The sequence below is a fragment of the Pungitius pungitius genome, chromosome 1, assembly GCF_949316345.1.
Source record: "Pungitius pungitius chromosome 1, fPunPun2.1, whole genome shotgun sequence".
In the NCBI taxonomy this organism is placed as follows: Eukaryota; Metazoa; Chordata; class Actinopteri; order Perciformes; family Gasterosteidae; genus Pungitius; species Pungitius pungitius.
Genome location: NC_084900.1, coordinates 7369493 through 7383100, shown reverse-complemented (window position 1 = coordinate 7383100; position 13608 = coordinate 7369493). Strand labels below are relative to the sequence as shown.

The 13608-nt window shown below is 49.8% G+C and overlaps 1 protein-coding gene across 1 annotated transcript in view; it reads left to right on the top strand.

The window, feature by feature from the left end:
- The window catches only part of ppargc1a (peroxisome proliferator-activated receptor gamma, coactivator 1 alpha), a 220026-nt gene extending 207002 nt beyond the window's left edge, over nucleotides 1-13024 (top strand). Inside the window, 11 exon segments of the mRNA XM_062561117.1 lie at nucleotides 306-500; nucleotides 1459-1584; nucleotides 2715-4101; nucleotides 5005-5050; nucleotides 5262-5335; nucleotides 8690-9750; nucleotides 9752-9930; nucleotides 11669-11761; nucleotides 12769-12826; nucleotides 12828-12845; nucleotides 12847-13024. Coding sequence (XP_062417101.1) covers nucleotides 306-500; nucleotides 1459-1584; nucleotides 2715-4101; nucleotides 5005-5050; nucleotides 5262-5335; nucleotides 8690-9750; nucleotides 9752-9930; nucleotides 11669-11761; nucleotides 12769-12826; nucleotides 12828-12845; nucleotides 12847-12960 — 3351 coding nt within the window. The 3' untranslated portion in view covers nucleotides 12961-13024.
- The last annotated feature ends 584 nt before the right edge of the window (nucleotides 13025-13608 follow it).

Here is a 13608-nt window from a genome sequence, read left to right as displayed (position 1 = left end):
AGATATTATTGGTCCAGTAAGCTGCATGCTTAAAACATGAGTGACAGCCTTGACTCACTTGCAGAGAGAGAGAATTTGTTTTTTTTAAAAGCCTGCCAAAAGAGAGTCAGCTCTACTGCTGAATAAAAAAAAAAAAAGAAATTAGAAAAAAAGCTTCCCACTCTGAAAAATAAAAGCCTCCATGCAACCACCCACCACCTTTGCTTAAGAGTTGCAACTTCTCCAGACTAAAATGTGCTATTTCCCCGTCTCTCTATATTTTTCTGTCTCCGCCCCCCCCACCCCCCCCCCCCCCCCCTCCCAAGAAGATAGATGAAGAAAATGAGGCCAACTTGCTGGCAGTGCTTACAGAGACCCTGGACAGCATCCCGGTGGATGAGGACGGATTGCCTTCGTTTGAGGCCCTGGCAGATGGGGACGTGACCAATGCCAGTGACCGGAGCTGTCCCTCCTCCCCCGACGGCTCGCCACGCACCCCAGAGCCCGAGGAGCCCTCCCTGGTAAGACCAACCGCCCAACCTCCTCAAGGGCCTCACATCGCCACCAAACGCAGGGCTAGAAAAACACGACATCTAACCCCCCCCCCCCCCGCTCACTCGGTTGCTTTTGTGCCAGTCCATGGGAGACTCTCCAGAAAGACTGGGCACCGCAAAGTGGCCATTTGTCTGTTTGGGCGACGCCAAAAACCCGCCCTCCGCCACAGTCGCCACAGTGTATGCGCAGTGTGCGTAGTAGTGGGAGCCTGCGGAGATGCAGATGCAGTGAGGAAGCAAATGGAATGGATCGGCGTGTTCGCTGCTTTGTGCTAATTACATAACAGTGCTTTTGTGGCACCAATTCAATGGTATGAACGCTGTGGTTGGGCCAACTACGGTTGACACAGTGCCACGGGCCCTGAAATCAAGCCGGCACAAAATTAAAGTAAGGGGAGAAAGTAATCCATCTCGTCGAGTCTCACTGAGTCCCAGCTAATCTCCCTCGGCCCGAGTCATGTTTTTTGGCAAAAGGACAGGTCTCTCGATTTAGTCAGCCTACCTTTTGTGTGCTTTTTACCCATGCCCATACCATCTGGGCATTTCTCTAGTGTAACGGCTTTGACCTCAAATGTTATGTTATTTTCATTATGTATTCCATGCCGGTTCCTTGTAAAATGACCTTCAGCCACATGCCTAAGTGTGTTTATTCAATCACATTAGAAAATCCTGGCTTTGTTTACACAAAAACACTTGTACGGGGGAAGAAAAAAAAAACCGTAACTTTTCTTGTCACATACTGTAAATTCTGTAATCTTTCAAAATGTCAGTGTTATTATCTTTTATAGCTGCAGCTTTGGTCTCTTCTGGTTGTACATGTACAAACCACAGGCGGTCTAATTGAAAGAAAACGGTCATTTGCATAACCCACCCTCAATTCCCCGCCTTCACTGCTTCCCCTTGTTCTGTTTGGGTCCGTTCGCAGCTGAAGAAGCTCCTTCTGGCACCCGCAAACTCCCAGCTCAGCTATAATCAATACACAGGTGGCAAGGCACAGAACCATGCAGCCAGCAGCAACCACCGGATCAGACCACCACCTGCCGTCGTCAAGGTAGGGACACACACACACACACACACACACACACATACACACGCTGCCTTGCTGCTTTTCACTCCTGAACACACACATTTTTCCCCGTGTTTGTTTATCTCTCTCACTATGTTCTCGCTCCATCTGTTTTCTTGCTGTTTCTCTCTCCCTCTCACACTTTTCTTGTTTTGGTGGCCGCCTTTAGAAGATGTTAGACTACTGCTCTAGTCTACTGTCCCAGGGGGCCATCGCGTAATGAAAACAGGCTGATTGCTGTTGGGCTTTCCAGCGAGGCATCGGCACCGTTGTCTCATTAGCTCCACCACTTATCCGCCTTGGTATGATGCCTGTTGGAGGAGGAAAAAAAAAAGCGACAGGCACTCTTGCGGGCGAGATGGATGCCTTGAGCGGACAAGATCAAAATATCAGTCTTGATGGTCTCATTAGACAGCTCTCAAAGTCGTTTCTTTCTTGTCGAAAGGGGCAGGGTTGATTTAAGATTCATTTTAGCCAGTGTAAGTATCATAGCTTTGTGTGACTAAATAAAGTATGGGATTTCAGTAATCGGTTCGAGTTTCACATCGGAACGTGGCACGCTGTATATTCAGCATACACATCACAACATAATTTGTTGTCGTTTCGGAAAACACCTTTGACGTCTCGGTATTTATGCTGTACCTCGTACTTAAATTTCCTGTGAATCTTAAAAAAAAGCAACTGTGTACGACCATATTTTGCGGTAAACACAACATAGTCACCGCGCTCTGTGCTGCGTGTCAAGCATACAATGTTGGCACATGCAGTGCGTCAACCTTCCTCCCATAGTCTATTTTTCGCACTGTGCCTTTGAGTCATCCATTTCTGGAGCACAGCGAATTAGGACTCCCGGAGGACGTTGTGCGCGTACAGAGTGCCGCGGTGGTGTTCGCTGGGCCACACAATTAAGATGATGGGCGGACCGCAGCCCCGACATCGCCTCCCAGCCAGTTGGCTAACCGCTGTGCTCAGGCTGCCTCAGTCCCTGTTTCAGAGCTCTGAAAGAGGGACTCAAACAAAGCACTTCACATTTCTCACAACTGTACCACACTGGGCGAAAAGCAAACTTATTTTAATGAAAAACCCTCCGTCTCTACATCTGTCTTCACGTACAGACGGAGAGCCCCTGGAATGGCAAAGCGAGAGGGGGTTCCGGCCAACAGAACCGCCCGGTGAGGCGGCCTTGCACTGAGCTGCTGAAGTACTTAACAGCCACTGATGACATCCTGCTCCACACCAAAGCCAGCGAAGCAAAGAGCACCTGGGGGGGCGCCAGCAGCAGGGACAAGAGCGGCCTGGGTCTGGGTGCCTCTTCCTCCTCCTCGTCTTCGCCGTCCTCGTCATCCACCTCCTCGTTCTCCTCCCTCTCCTCTAACTCGTCTTCCTCCACCACCTCCAAGAAGAAGCCAGCTGTGCCATCTCAACAACAACAGCCACAACTACAACAACAACAACAACAACAACTACAGCAGCAACAGCAGCAACAGCCGCCACCACAGCATCACCAGCGAGGTGAGAGCCGGGCTGCAGCCGAGTGTAGTGTGGCTGGTGTTGGGGCTGGGAAGTGGCAGCGTTGCGCTCACGATGACGGGGTTGAGAAGTCGGAGGGCGCCTCTATCACTGTCGGCCACAGAACCTCCACCTGCGGCCATGCCCGCACCAAACTGGAGCACGGGCCGCCCGGTGAAGAAGGAAGGCCGCCAGGCGATGTGGGCCGCCTGGCCGCCGCTAGGTTTATTAGGTATATGCATTCTTATTCCCTCCCTCCCCGAGAGGTGAGTCACAGCTGTGAGCATTGCCGAGAGGCTGAGGGCGCCACTCAGACGAGTGAGGGCTTTGGCAGGCAGGGCCGTAGAACGAGTAGAGGTGCCGGCCGCGCACCACATCACAGGCACGTCACTGTAACCATTAAGAAAAGGGTTGAGAAGCCGGGGCACCCCTTACTTAGCCAGCTGCTCACCTCCAAGCAGAGGCCCGCTCGGTATCGAGCCCACCTACTCCCGCCCCAGATCACCCCTTCGCCCACCATTCAGAGCAAATCGGCAGGTAAGAGGTGTAAGAGCCCTGCGCCAGCTCCCACAAAGGTGGAGGTTGAAGAGTCGGAAGGGGCCAATGACAGTAGAAACCAGGGAGTAAGTCAGCTTGAAGAGCCTGATTCAGGGTCCCTGCTGTCACCTCTAGCCTTTGACCTAGAGAGCTGGGTTAACCAGCCAGACTCGGGGCTAGATATGGGCTTTGGACCTGAGCTGCTGTGGCTAAACCAGGGGTTCTATGGGGAGGATGTTGACCATGATGATGATGGTGCTGGTGGTGGTGGTGTTGATGATGAAGACAATGTCATGGGCAGCCCCGCTGCAGTGCTCTCACAGGGCCCAACAAGCCCACTCTTCCCAGATACTAGAATTGCAGAACCCGCCCCTCCCTGCATCATACAAGGGCAAGGGCACCCACACAGGCAGGCACTCAGCGAGCACCCCGACGACCAGGGCCTCCCGTTGTTAGGTAATCATGACTGCATCCCCCCCACTGGCCTTATCTCTGCTCTCTCTTCTCCCTCTGCTGCTCTAACCACTTCCCAGTTTGACTTCACAACTAACTCCTATTCTAATTTGAAACTAACAGTCAGTTCTGAGGGAACACACAATGACCGCAAACAGCCCGCTAGCCAACACTTTCTGCAAGTTCTGCAGGTATTCTTTATTTAAATAGAATTCAATAAAAAAAACTAAAAAAACAAGTAGGTGGTGGGGAAAATGGACGACCCTTGTCTTGCTTCTGGACGTCCCGTACTCACAAAGTCGACCCTTGAACCATTTTCGGCTGATGTGACTCTCACCAGGGGCTGCTCTCGAGCGCCGTGCTACTAAAGCCACGTTCCCTTAGCTGGAGCACAAGTCGGCCAGAGCCTCGGGCAACTGCACAAGCTTCCTTGACTCTCCTTTCTTCCTTCTTTTATTCCCCTCCTCTGCTGTTGGTGCATGCAATTATTACTCTTTTTTTTTTTTTTTTTTTTTTGTACAGAGAGGGGCTCACCCACTGTCATGTGTCTTGTTTGTGGCATCGTCTCTTTATGTCTTTATTCCATTTTGATCCGTTTGTAGTGCAGTATGTCTGTGTCTCGACTCCTGTGAAAAAACCTACCATCACTCCATCTTGCCTCTTAGAATGGACAGTCTAACTTAAGGCAATAAATTATTAAAACGGGGTCAATCTCAAACTATGTGGTTTTCAAAATAGTGTCCATAAAAATAATTTCTAACCAGGTATGGATGTCTTTTTTTTTAACAATAATTGCATTTAATGAGCCAAATTGAGATTCATTGTTGCAGAATGTGGACCTTTTCTCTTCTGCCTTGAGTGTTATACCTAGGTCAATAATTACACATGCTCCTTTGTGTTCTGCAGCCAAACCAACCACCTTGCCACTTCCTTTGACCCCAGAGTCTCCAAAGTAAGTGTGAGAAGTTTTTCCCCCGTTATTCTAGGCAAAACAATTGCGACAAAAAACTGCGGAAAAAGAACAAATGGGAAGAAAACTATACAAACGAGAATCCAAGATGAGGCATTTGTCTGACTCATTTCCATTTCTTTGATCACAAAAGCTTTTCGCGCCCTAACGGTCACCTGTGAAGTAAAATATCGCACCTTTTTTTGTCTTCCAGTGACCACAAGGGATCACCGTATGAGAACAAAACCATTGAACGCACATTAAGTGTGGAGATTGCTGGAACCCCAGGTAAGCCTATTTTTTGTGATCATCATTGGTTTTATATATATATATATATGTATATATATATATGTATATAAAGAGAGAGCGAGAGAGAAAGACTACTCACTGACCATTCTCACTTCTCTGTTTAGTATTAACACCAGCATTTCCAACATCTTGATAGTTCCATTACAGTTCAAAGTTCAAGGTGAAGCTAAAGGAGAACATTTTTATGTGCTTTAGTATTGATTAGTCTATCCAATCTCTTCGGGGTTTATTAGCAAACCCCTCCCGTACCAGCACTCCCCCTGCCCTTTTACTGAACAGTTAATATGCTTTTCCTCTTCCTCTATCAGATCCTAATGCTCTCTGACTGACAGCTTACTTAGCCTACACATCATAGGAAAATTGAAATGGCAGTGTTATTGTTTTAATTGGTTTTGCGGTGTAATTTGGTTTTGCCTGTATGATCCGTGCCGTCCTGTCCTTAGGCCCCCCAGACGATTCTGCAATTAGATCAGCTGACTGGGGAGTCAATTTTCAATGTTAAGACCTGTATGCAAAGGATGCTGTATTGTAACTGTAGTCAGCATCATTATTGCCATCATCTTTGTGTGTTAGTGAGTTATAATTAACTACGTTTGAAGATGGCTATAGGGAAAAGGTAATTACAAGAAAAAAATGAAGAGAATTTCGGCAGAAGCTGCACTATTGGGTGTCATATCTCTCTATCTCTCTCTGCATGAACAATCTCTGTAATTACCACCTTCTCCCCCGGATTAATCATTTGAGGTCAATAAAAACAAATGGCTGCCCTTTGGCCTCTCACACTGTGTGATGTTGCTCTGGCCCCTTTGGGTATTCATTTACTAGCCGGGGAAATTGTCCCCATGTGTGCCCTGTGCACCTTCTACTTATTTATGTCGTGTGGGGGGATGAAAATTGGGGGACATTAGACCCCGGGAGATCCCCCTCTGTCCCTCTGACCTTGCTCCAAGGGATGTTTAACCCTTTTATGTACATGAGCGCTTTGGGGTCAAAGGGGATGCCTGTCGAGAGGTAAAGAGCATGCTTAAGGTCTGGGGCAATCAGGCGCGGTTAATATTTCTTTTCTATTTTACTGCACGTGGGTGAGTTTATTGACCCGTGACCAAGTCTCGGTGACCGTTCTGTTCCACAAGCACAGTCAAATAAAGCCCTTTGCCTGACTTTACAGTCCGAAGCTAATGTATGGTTGAATATTTGCAGGAAAATCATTAGTCCCGAATACACGGTCAGTACATTGAGATTAGCTTTTGAGTCTTGCTGCGTGAAACAGGTGGATTCCGGGAAGCGGAGGTGAGAGCCTTGAGGTCAGGAGTTACATGTCCTTTGCAGATTTACAGTAACATTCCACCACAATAAAAATGATGGCTGTGGCACTGATAACCAGGTGGAGGTGAGCCAACTGTGCGCTCCACCCTCCCCTCTTCAAGGCAGGTCTACAACTCATCAATGGAACTTTCCGTGAATTGCTTGAGTTGTAGTAGTAGTATTGGTTACTGTTTCGTAGGGTGGCTAATTTGATTATCAGGAGAAACTGTACTGAGAAAAACTGGCCATGAGGCCACCTGGGACCTGATTGCCCTGGCAAAGCTAATAGATTTACCCTGTGCCGTCGGGTTGTCTTTAATGACTCTGTCCCATGACACCCGGGCTGGTCCGTGTGTTGCTATTTGCGGGGCTTACCGCCGGATCAACTATTTGAGCGCAGCGTTGTTTTTCCGCTACGAGGTCTCCTTGCAACTCACAGCTGGCCGAGGAGAAAATAGATTACAAAGGATTCCTGTTTTTTATTCTCCCTTGCTTCCTTTCAGCTGGCTGCATGATCAGATCATCCATCCTAGGGGGTTTGACTGAGACGCACATATTTATCTATTGTGATTTATTTCACTCCCATTGCTAACGGCTCCTGGTTTATGACCCCACCCGCACGTTGTTTTGGACAGATGGCGCTTCATTGGTGAAATAGAAGTGTAGCGTACCCCTGCTTTTCTCCTTTCTCAGCTCATTCCATTGGCAGTGCAAGTCAATGTCTATATCACCTCTAGAACTGTGGAAAAGGGGGTAGAACAGGCAAGTGGGGTTTGCAGTCCTACTCCTGATAATCAGAAGGATAATAAGCTATTGGATTTGGGATTCCAAACATAGCAAGCGGTTTCAGAAACTTGCGGTTTTGCGTATCCGGCTTCTGCACTCCTAGTGCGCACTCTTAACACTGGATTTGAGACTAATAGCATTTATCTGGTGCAGTTCACCAGCCAGCGAAGAATGATGTGCATTGTAAGAAAGGCAAAGAAAACGAGGGAGCGTAGGTGTTTCAAAGCGGCTCAGTGGAGTTTGACTGTTGGTGACGAGTTTGTGTGTGTGTGTGTGTGTGTGCGCGCGTGTGTGTGGGCACATTTGTTCTGTGTGAGACAGAAACAGGATAGCATGCAGGGAGACGGAGAGGGAGAAATAGAGATTGATCCGGGGAAGAAGACTGTCAGGAAGAGAGAAAAAGGGAGCATACACGACCAAAGGAAAGAGAGAAAGAGTAATAGTGGCGGCTGTTTGTGTGAGTGCATTAACAGTGCTATAAAGTGGGCTCATCTCAGGACTTCCCATATAACTGCCATCTGTCTGGTTGTAAATCTGTAAGGGGCTGGGGATACTTGTCGGGGAAGGGGGCACAAGTAGTAGGGACATGCCATCTGAGAAGAACGACGCACCCATTTGCCAGTACTTCCTGTGCTTCAATGACTTCTCGCCATGGCAACATCACCAGCCGTGTTACGATGTTTCACAGAAAAGGGACATTGTGCTGTTATGCTAATCATAATCAAAACATGCATGGCGTCGTGACACTTATTATTGTCTCGGGCCAATAAAAAAAAAATATGTCTTTGACAAATTGGCTGCTGTCCAGTGCGGACATTTATGTGAGCAAGGCAGAGATATGATACACGTACTTTAGTTCTCTCATCGGGTGCATTACATTTGTCCTCTGCAGGGTTTTGTGTTGTCTTTTTTTTCCATTCATGAAAAGGGATCTTTCCAAGGTCAGAGAGGAAGGGGATGGCAGGTCATCCGTATTACAGCACCGCCATATTAAGTTACATCAAGCATTACATTAATCTGTCAAGATTGCAATAAAATAGAGATCAGGATTAGGCCAACAGAAAGTGAATATTTTAATCAGGCATGTGTCTGTGTCCACTGTCCATAAACGGACCTGGAAGTTTATAGATGAGTGGAGGGAGGAGGGAGAGGGGGATAAATGGGGAGGTTGCATTATGATTCCATTTCCCTTTTACTGCCCCCACCCTTCCACAAAACCCCTTTCTTTTCCTCCCCCCGCAGGTCTGACACCACCAACCACGCCACCACACAAAGCCAGTCAAGAGAATCCTTTCAAAGCATCGTTCAAAACCAAGTTGTCTTCATGTTCCTCATCAGCCTCGGCATGCAAAAGAGCCAGGCTGAGCGAATTGGGTCCCGGCGCTCTGGCCCCAGCCCCAGGTGCCTCAAGCGGGGTCCCCACCAGGAAGGGTCCCGAACAGACTGAGCTTTATGCTCAGCTGAGCAAAGCGTCCACCGCCCTACCTTACTCGCTCACCCAACACACTGTGAGGTGCGACCTCGGCGAGCATCGCAGCACTAGCAACAATAAGCGGGCGGTGCCCCGCGGCTACAGTGACCATGACTATTGCCAGGGGTCGGCTGGCACTAAGAAGGACGGCGGCACAGCCACTGTTACCATGACTCCAGCAGCAGCGGTAGTGACGGCCACCTCGGGGGCCACCGCTGCTCCAGTGCCTGCTGCGGGCAAATTGGGGGACAGGCATGTCGAATGTAAGGACTCAGCCATGCCCCCATCCTCCTCATCCTCTTCATCTTCTCGTTCCACGTTATCCGCTCCGTCCGGTCGCTTGGCTCAGCAGCGAAATGCCGCCTCTGCGACTGGAGAAGCAGCCCGCATCCAGGAGTCAGGGAAGCCGACCCTGACACAAACCCCCCAGGTCCCCTCAAAGGAGGCCGCCACTGACTGGGACCTACTCCACTCCTCTGCCCTCAGCAGGAAGCTCCTGTGCGACCAGGAAATCCGAGAAGAGCTCAACAAGCACTTTGGTCCCCCCTTACATGCCCTTTATAGTCAGGGTGCCAAGGAGAGAGAACCCGGCAGCAGACCATGTAAGGCTGCAGCCGCTATGTCCCCCGAGGAGGGAGGGAACGCCTCCTTCTCCCAGAGGCCGCCCGGCTCAAGCTACCTGCACCCGGGGTTCCTGCCCTTCCAGAATGAGCTGGAGCTGGGTGAGGGCCGCGAGGGTCGCTTCCTCTATCCCTGGGAGGGCACCCCTCTGGACCTTCTCTTTGACTGCCCCCCCTGTTCTCCCTCCTGTTCCCCACCATCCAGCTGCTCCCCCTTCACGAGGCTCCGTCTCCCCACCTTCCTCCCTACACCTCCTCTCTCCCAGCAGGCCTTTCTGCTGGACCAGCAGTGGATCCCGGTCCCGCTCTCGGTCCCACTCTGACTCCCGCAGCTCCTCCTCGCACCATCGGAGACGCTCCCTCTCCAGCTCACCTGACAGGCGCCCCTCCTCGTAAGTAGTCTCTCAAGCCTCCCACTCCTTTTTGCTGAGCTCTGCTGCTCCCCTCCCATGCGGTTCATGGAGGAGCTCGGAGACGGCGGGGGATCCAGCTTAGGAGTGTTAAACGGGCCCGATCAGTCATCAGAGCTCGTGTCACGCAGTGTAGTTCCTGGAGACTCTCGGCGTGGGTTCTTGACCTGCCGCTTCTCTCCTTGTCTGGACTGAATGCAGAATAGATGACACAAACCAATATAACAGGGTTCTAACCAAAGTGTCTGCAGTTAGTACACTAATCAACTCTGCCTTTTAAACCAGGGAGCACTCCCGTGTCTATAAAAGAACAATTGAGTTGAATGGTGTGTTTTTCCCCCAAAACACTCAATGATCCACAAAGTAATAAAACAGAGCATTAAACGCGCCAGTGGCGCTGGACTTCTGAAAAGTATGAGTTTAAATCTCTAAGCAAGGAGTTTATTTGAAAGTCTTCCGAACCCCCTCCCCACTCGCTCCCTCACGTGCTCGGTTTTCGTTTGATGCCGGGGCTATTGTTTTAAGCGGCAGCTGTCGTTTTTACTGCGTGGCAGACCGTCCTCTTTAAAATCCCCACAGATGAAAGCCAAATCCAGACTGTGGCAGTGTAGTCTCTCCAACCCCCTCTTTTAAAAGTGACTCCCATCATCTTAGCTCCGTTTTGAGAACTACATTTCCCATGCTTCCCTTTGATCAGTGCTGAGGGGGCTTCTGTCTGTGTTGTTTGTTTTTTTTTGGGGGGGGGGGGGGGGGAGAACAGAGGCGAACCCCTACTTACTGAGAAGGATGTAAGTAAATTAAGTTTGTCAGTAGTAGTCCATTGAGTGCCTCCCAGTGCACGGCTCCACTGCAGTGACTGCAGTTTGTTTGCCTGATTACTTAAAGGTCAGTTTACCACAGAGAGCCAATAGAATCACTTTGCTCTGCCCGGGCCCTTGTTCTTGTGCTCCACAATGACTCACTCACAAATTCTACAGTTATTGTCTCCGCCACGGGGATCGGAATCCGACACTGACAAGCTTTCGGGAAAATGCTGCGTAGGAATTGGAGTCTCGTAGAAGAAACATACCAAAGCCTCTTGTTCTGTTTCTTGGAGGAAAAGATGAATGTAGAATTTTAGCAAAATAATTCTCAAAATCCCTCCTCTCGATTTCAAGTTTCACAGCGTAGGATCCTCGATGGCACTCCTTTGCTTCTCTGAGCCTCACAAACTTCTCCCCCCCGCCCCCCCCCCCCCCCCAACCCCCCCCCCCCCCACTCCATCATTCAGCTCTTGCTTCTTCAGCAACACTTCAATAATTAAGCATCTGAGGCTCACGGACTGCAGAGATACAAGCTGCGAGTCACTAGGGCGTAGAGTATTGACCATTTCCTCATACAACATAGATAGCAGGTGCTCGTATGTAGGTGCCAGTGCGGGAGTGTATATAAGTGCTGGGAGAAATCACGCACTCTTAATGTGGCCATGAGCTAGATTAGGAGAATACAGAATGCTTTCATCTGGAATTAACCCAGTTTCTGACGTCTAAATGGGTCTTGTGAAATCAAAAAGGTTAATTTGGATCCCAAAGCCTAGAACAAATTAACCAAGGTGTCACACGTTTTCAGGAGTCATCAGTATATTCCACGATTCATTTAAAACAGTTTGTTATGTGTGGGATGAACAGCATGTGTTGCTAAAAATAATAGTTTCATGTATCACATTTCTGTTTTCCCACAGGTCTCGTCATAACACAGATTCCAGCACCCTCCGTTCTAGGACTCACAAAAGCCCCCACCCTCAGTCTCGATCTCCTCTCAGCCGCAGGCCAAGGTGATTATTTAAATGAATAATTTCCCCTCCAGCTCAATGCTTAAACCTCGTTATGCATCATGTTACTCACCACTCTGCAGGTTATGACAAATATTTATTCCTAGAAACTGTCTGGCCAAGTTTAAGAGAAAGTGTGGCAGCTGAGGAAGGATGGCTGAATCACAGTCACTACAAACCAATGCAGTGAAAGCCGCCACTCTTTGATCCCCTTAGACGCATTTATACCGGAGCTTTTGGCAGCGCGTCACATCCACCCGGGGGGGGGGGCACGTGACAAACATTGGGGGCAAATGTGTTTAATTGATCACGTTTTGTTGGACTAGTGACAACATATCCCGCCGATGCACATTGGTACTTCATTGAGGAGTCCCGCTCCCAACTGTATGATGACACGATTCAACTTAGTGCCTGTGTAGTTTCCGCGAGACACTGCAGAGGGGACCATTTCGTATGCGGGAGAATGTCCCGGTCACAGTGCGGGCAGGGAGAGGGAGACTGACACCAGCTGCAGCGCTCCGAGCTGATTTGGTGCCCACGGGAGCTAATGACACCCGACAAGCCTGAGAATCGCTCATCAGTCGAAAAACTTAACAGACGCGTCTTGTGCTAGGTCCAGGGTGGTGGGGGGGGGTGGAGGGGGGGAGAGAAAGTTGCACTTTCCTTCTGATGAAGCCCTAACTAAGCAGAAAGTAATGACATGTGAAGTTGTGCTGACAGTTGCAGCTGCCCGGCTCCCCGACCGCGCCGCTCTCCGGCACTCCCGCGGGGTTATCCCGCCGGCTCCGTAATCATAGCAATGACAGAGAGACGTCTTATTAACATGTCCATTCCGCTCCTTTTTGAAATCCCCCCCCCCCCCCCCCCCCCTTTAACCATCAGCGGTGAGAATATAGGCGCCCTACTCCTTGGTGAATACGGCCAATTGTTCTCCCAGTCATCGACGGGAAGGGTGAATTTAGAGGACGAGCTAGGACAGTGATGTCACACGCATCCTTTTCTCTCAGCAGGTATGACAGCTACGAGGAGTACCAGCACGAGAGGCTGAAGAGGGAGGAGTACCGCCGGGGACTACGAGAAGCGGGAAGTTCGAAAGGGCCGACGAGAGAGAGAGGCAAAAACAAAAAGCAATAGTGAGTCAACTGACCATAAACCTCGCCGCGCGCATGCCCGCCCGCTTGAGTCTTTGCTGCAGACGCTGAGAAAAGACGGCACGCAGTCACTGCCTCAGCACATGCGGAAATTCATGCAAACACAACAGACCTCCCGCAGGACACGCGCATTGCTCAGAATGAGCGATCTTGCAGCCCGGCTCCACGTGCCACCCCTGCTGAATCTCCCTGAATGATTCAGGCGACAGGCCCTTCCTTTTTATCTCGGGGTTGTGTATTTTAACATCTCCGTGGTCTGCAACCACTGTCGCCTCTTATTAATCACACCACAGGGGTAAAAATGTTAAAATAGTGGAAAACAGAAAGGGGGGGGAGAGCAAGACGGAGAAAAGGAAACGGCCAGTGATTCTGTGCAGCTTCTTTTTTTTTTTTCCCCTTCTGAATCTACTTCAAAATTCTGCCTGATGCGGTGTACATCACATTCCTCCCTATCGCTCGAGCTCTCCACGTCCCAGTGGGGAATGAATCAGGTCTTCCAGCGGGGTAGAGCTACCGCCACTTGTTGATAAAGCATACATTAAATTGATGCAGGCTTTGGCGTGCGTACATGTTCAGAGACGATTAGGAGCAGCACAGCTCTGGCTTGATTCGAGCGAGGGTTTGGGGGGGGGGCCAGGGATGTGAAAGCGTCTCGCACCCATCTGTCTCTCCCTCGCTCTGTTTTTGCCTCGTTCTCTC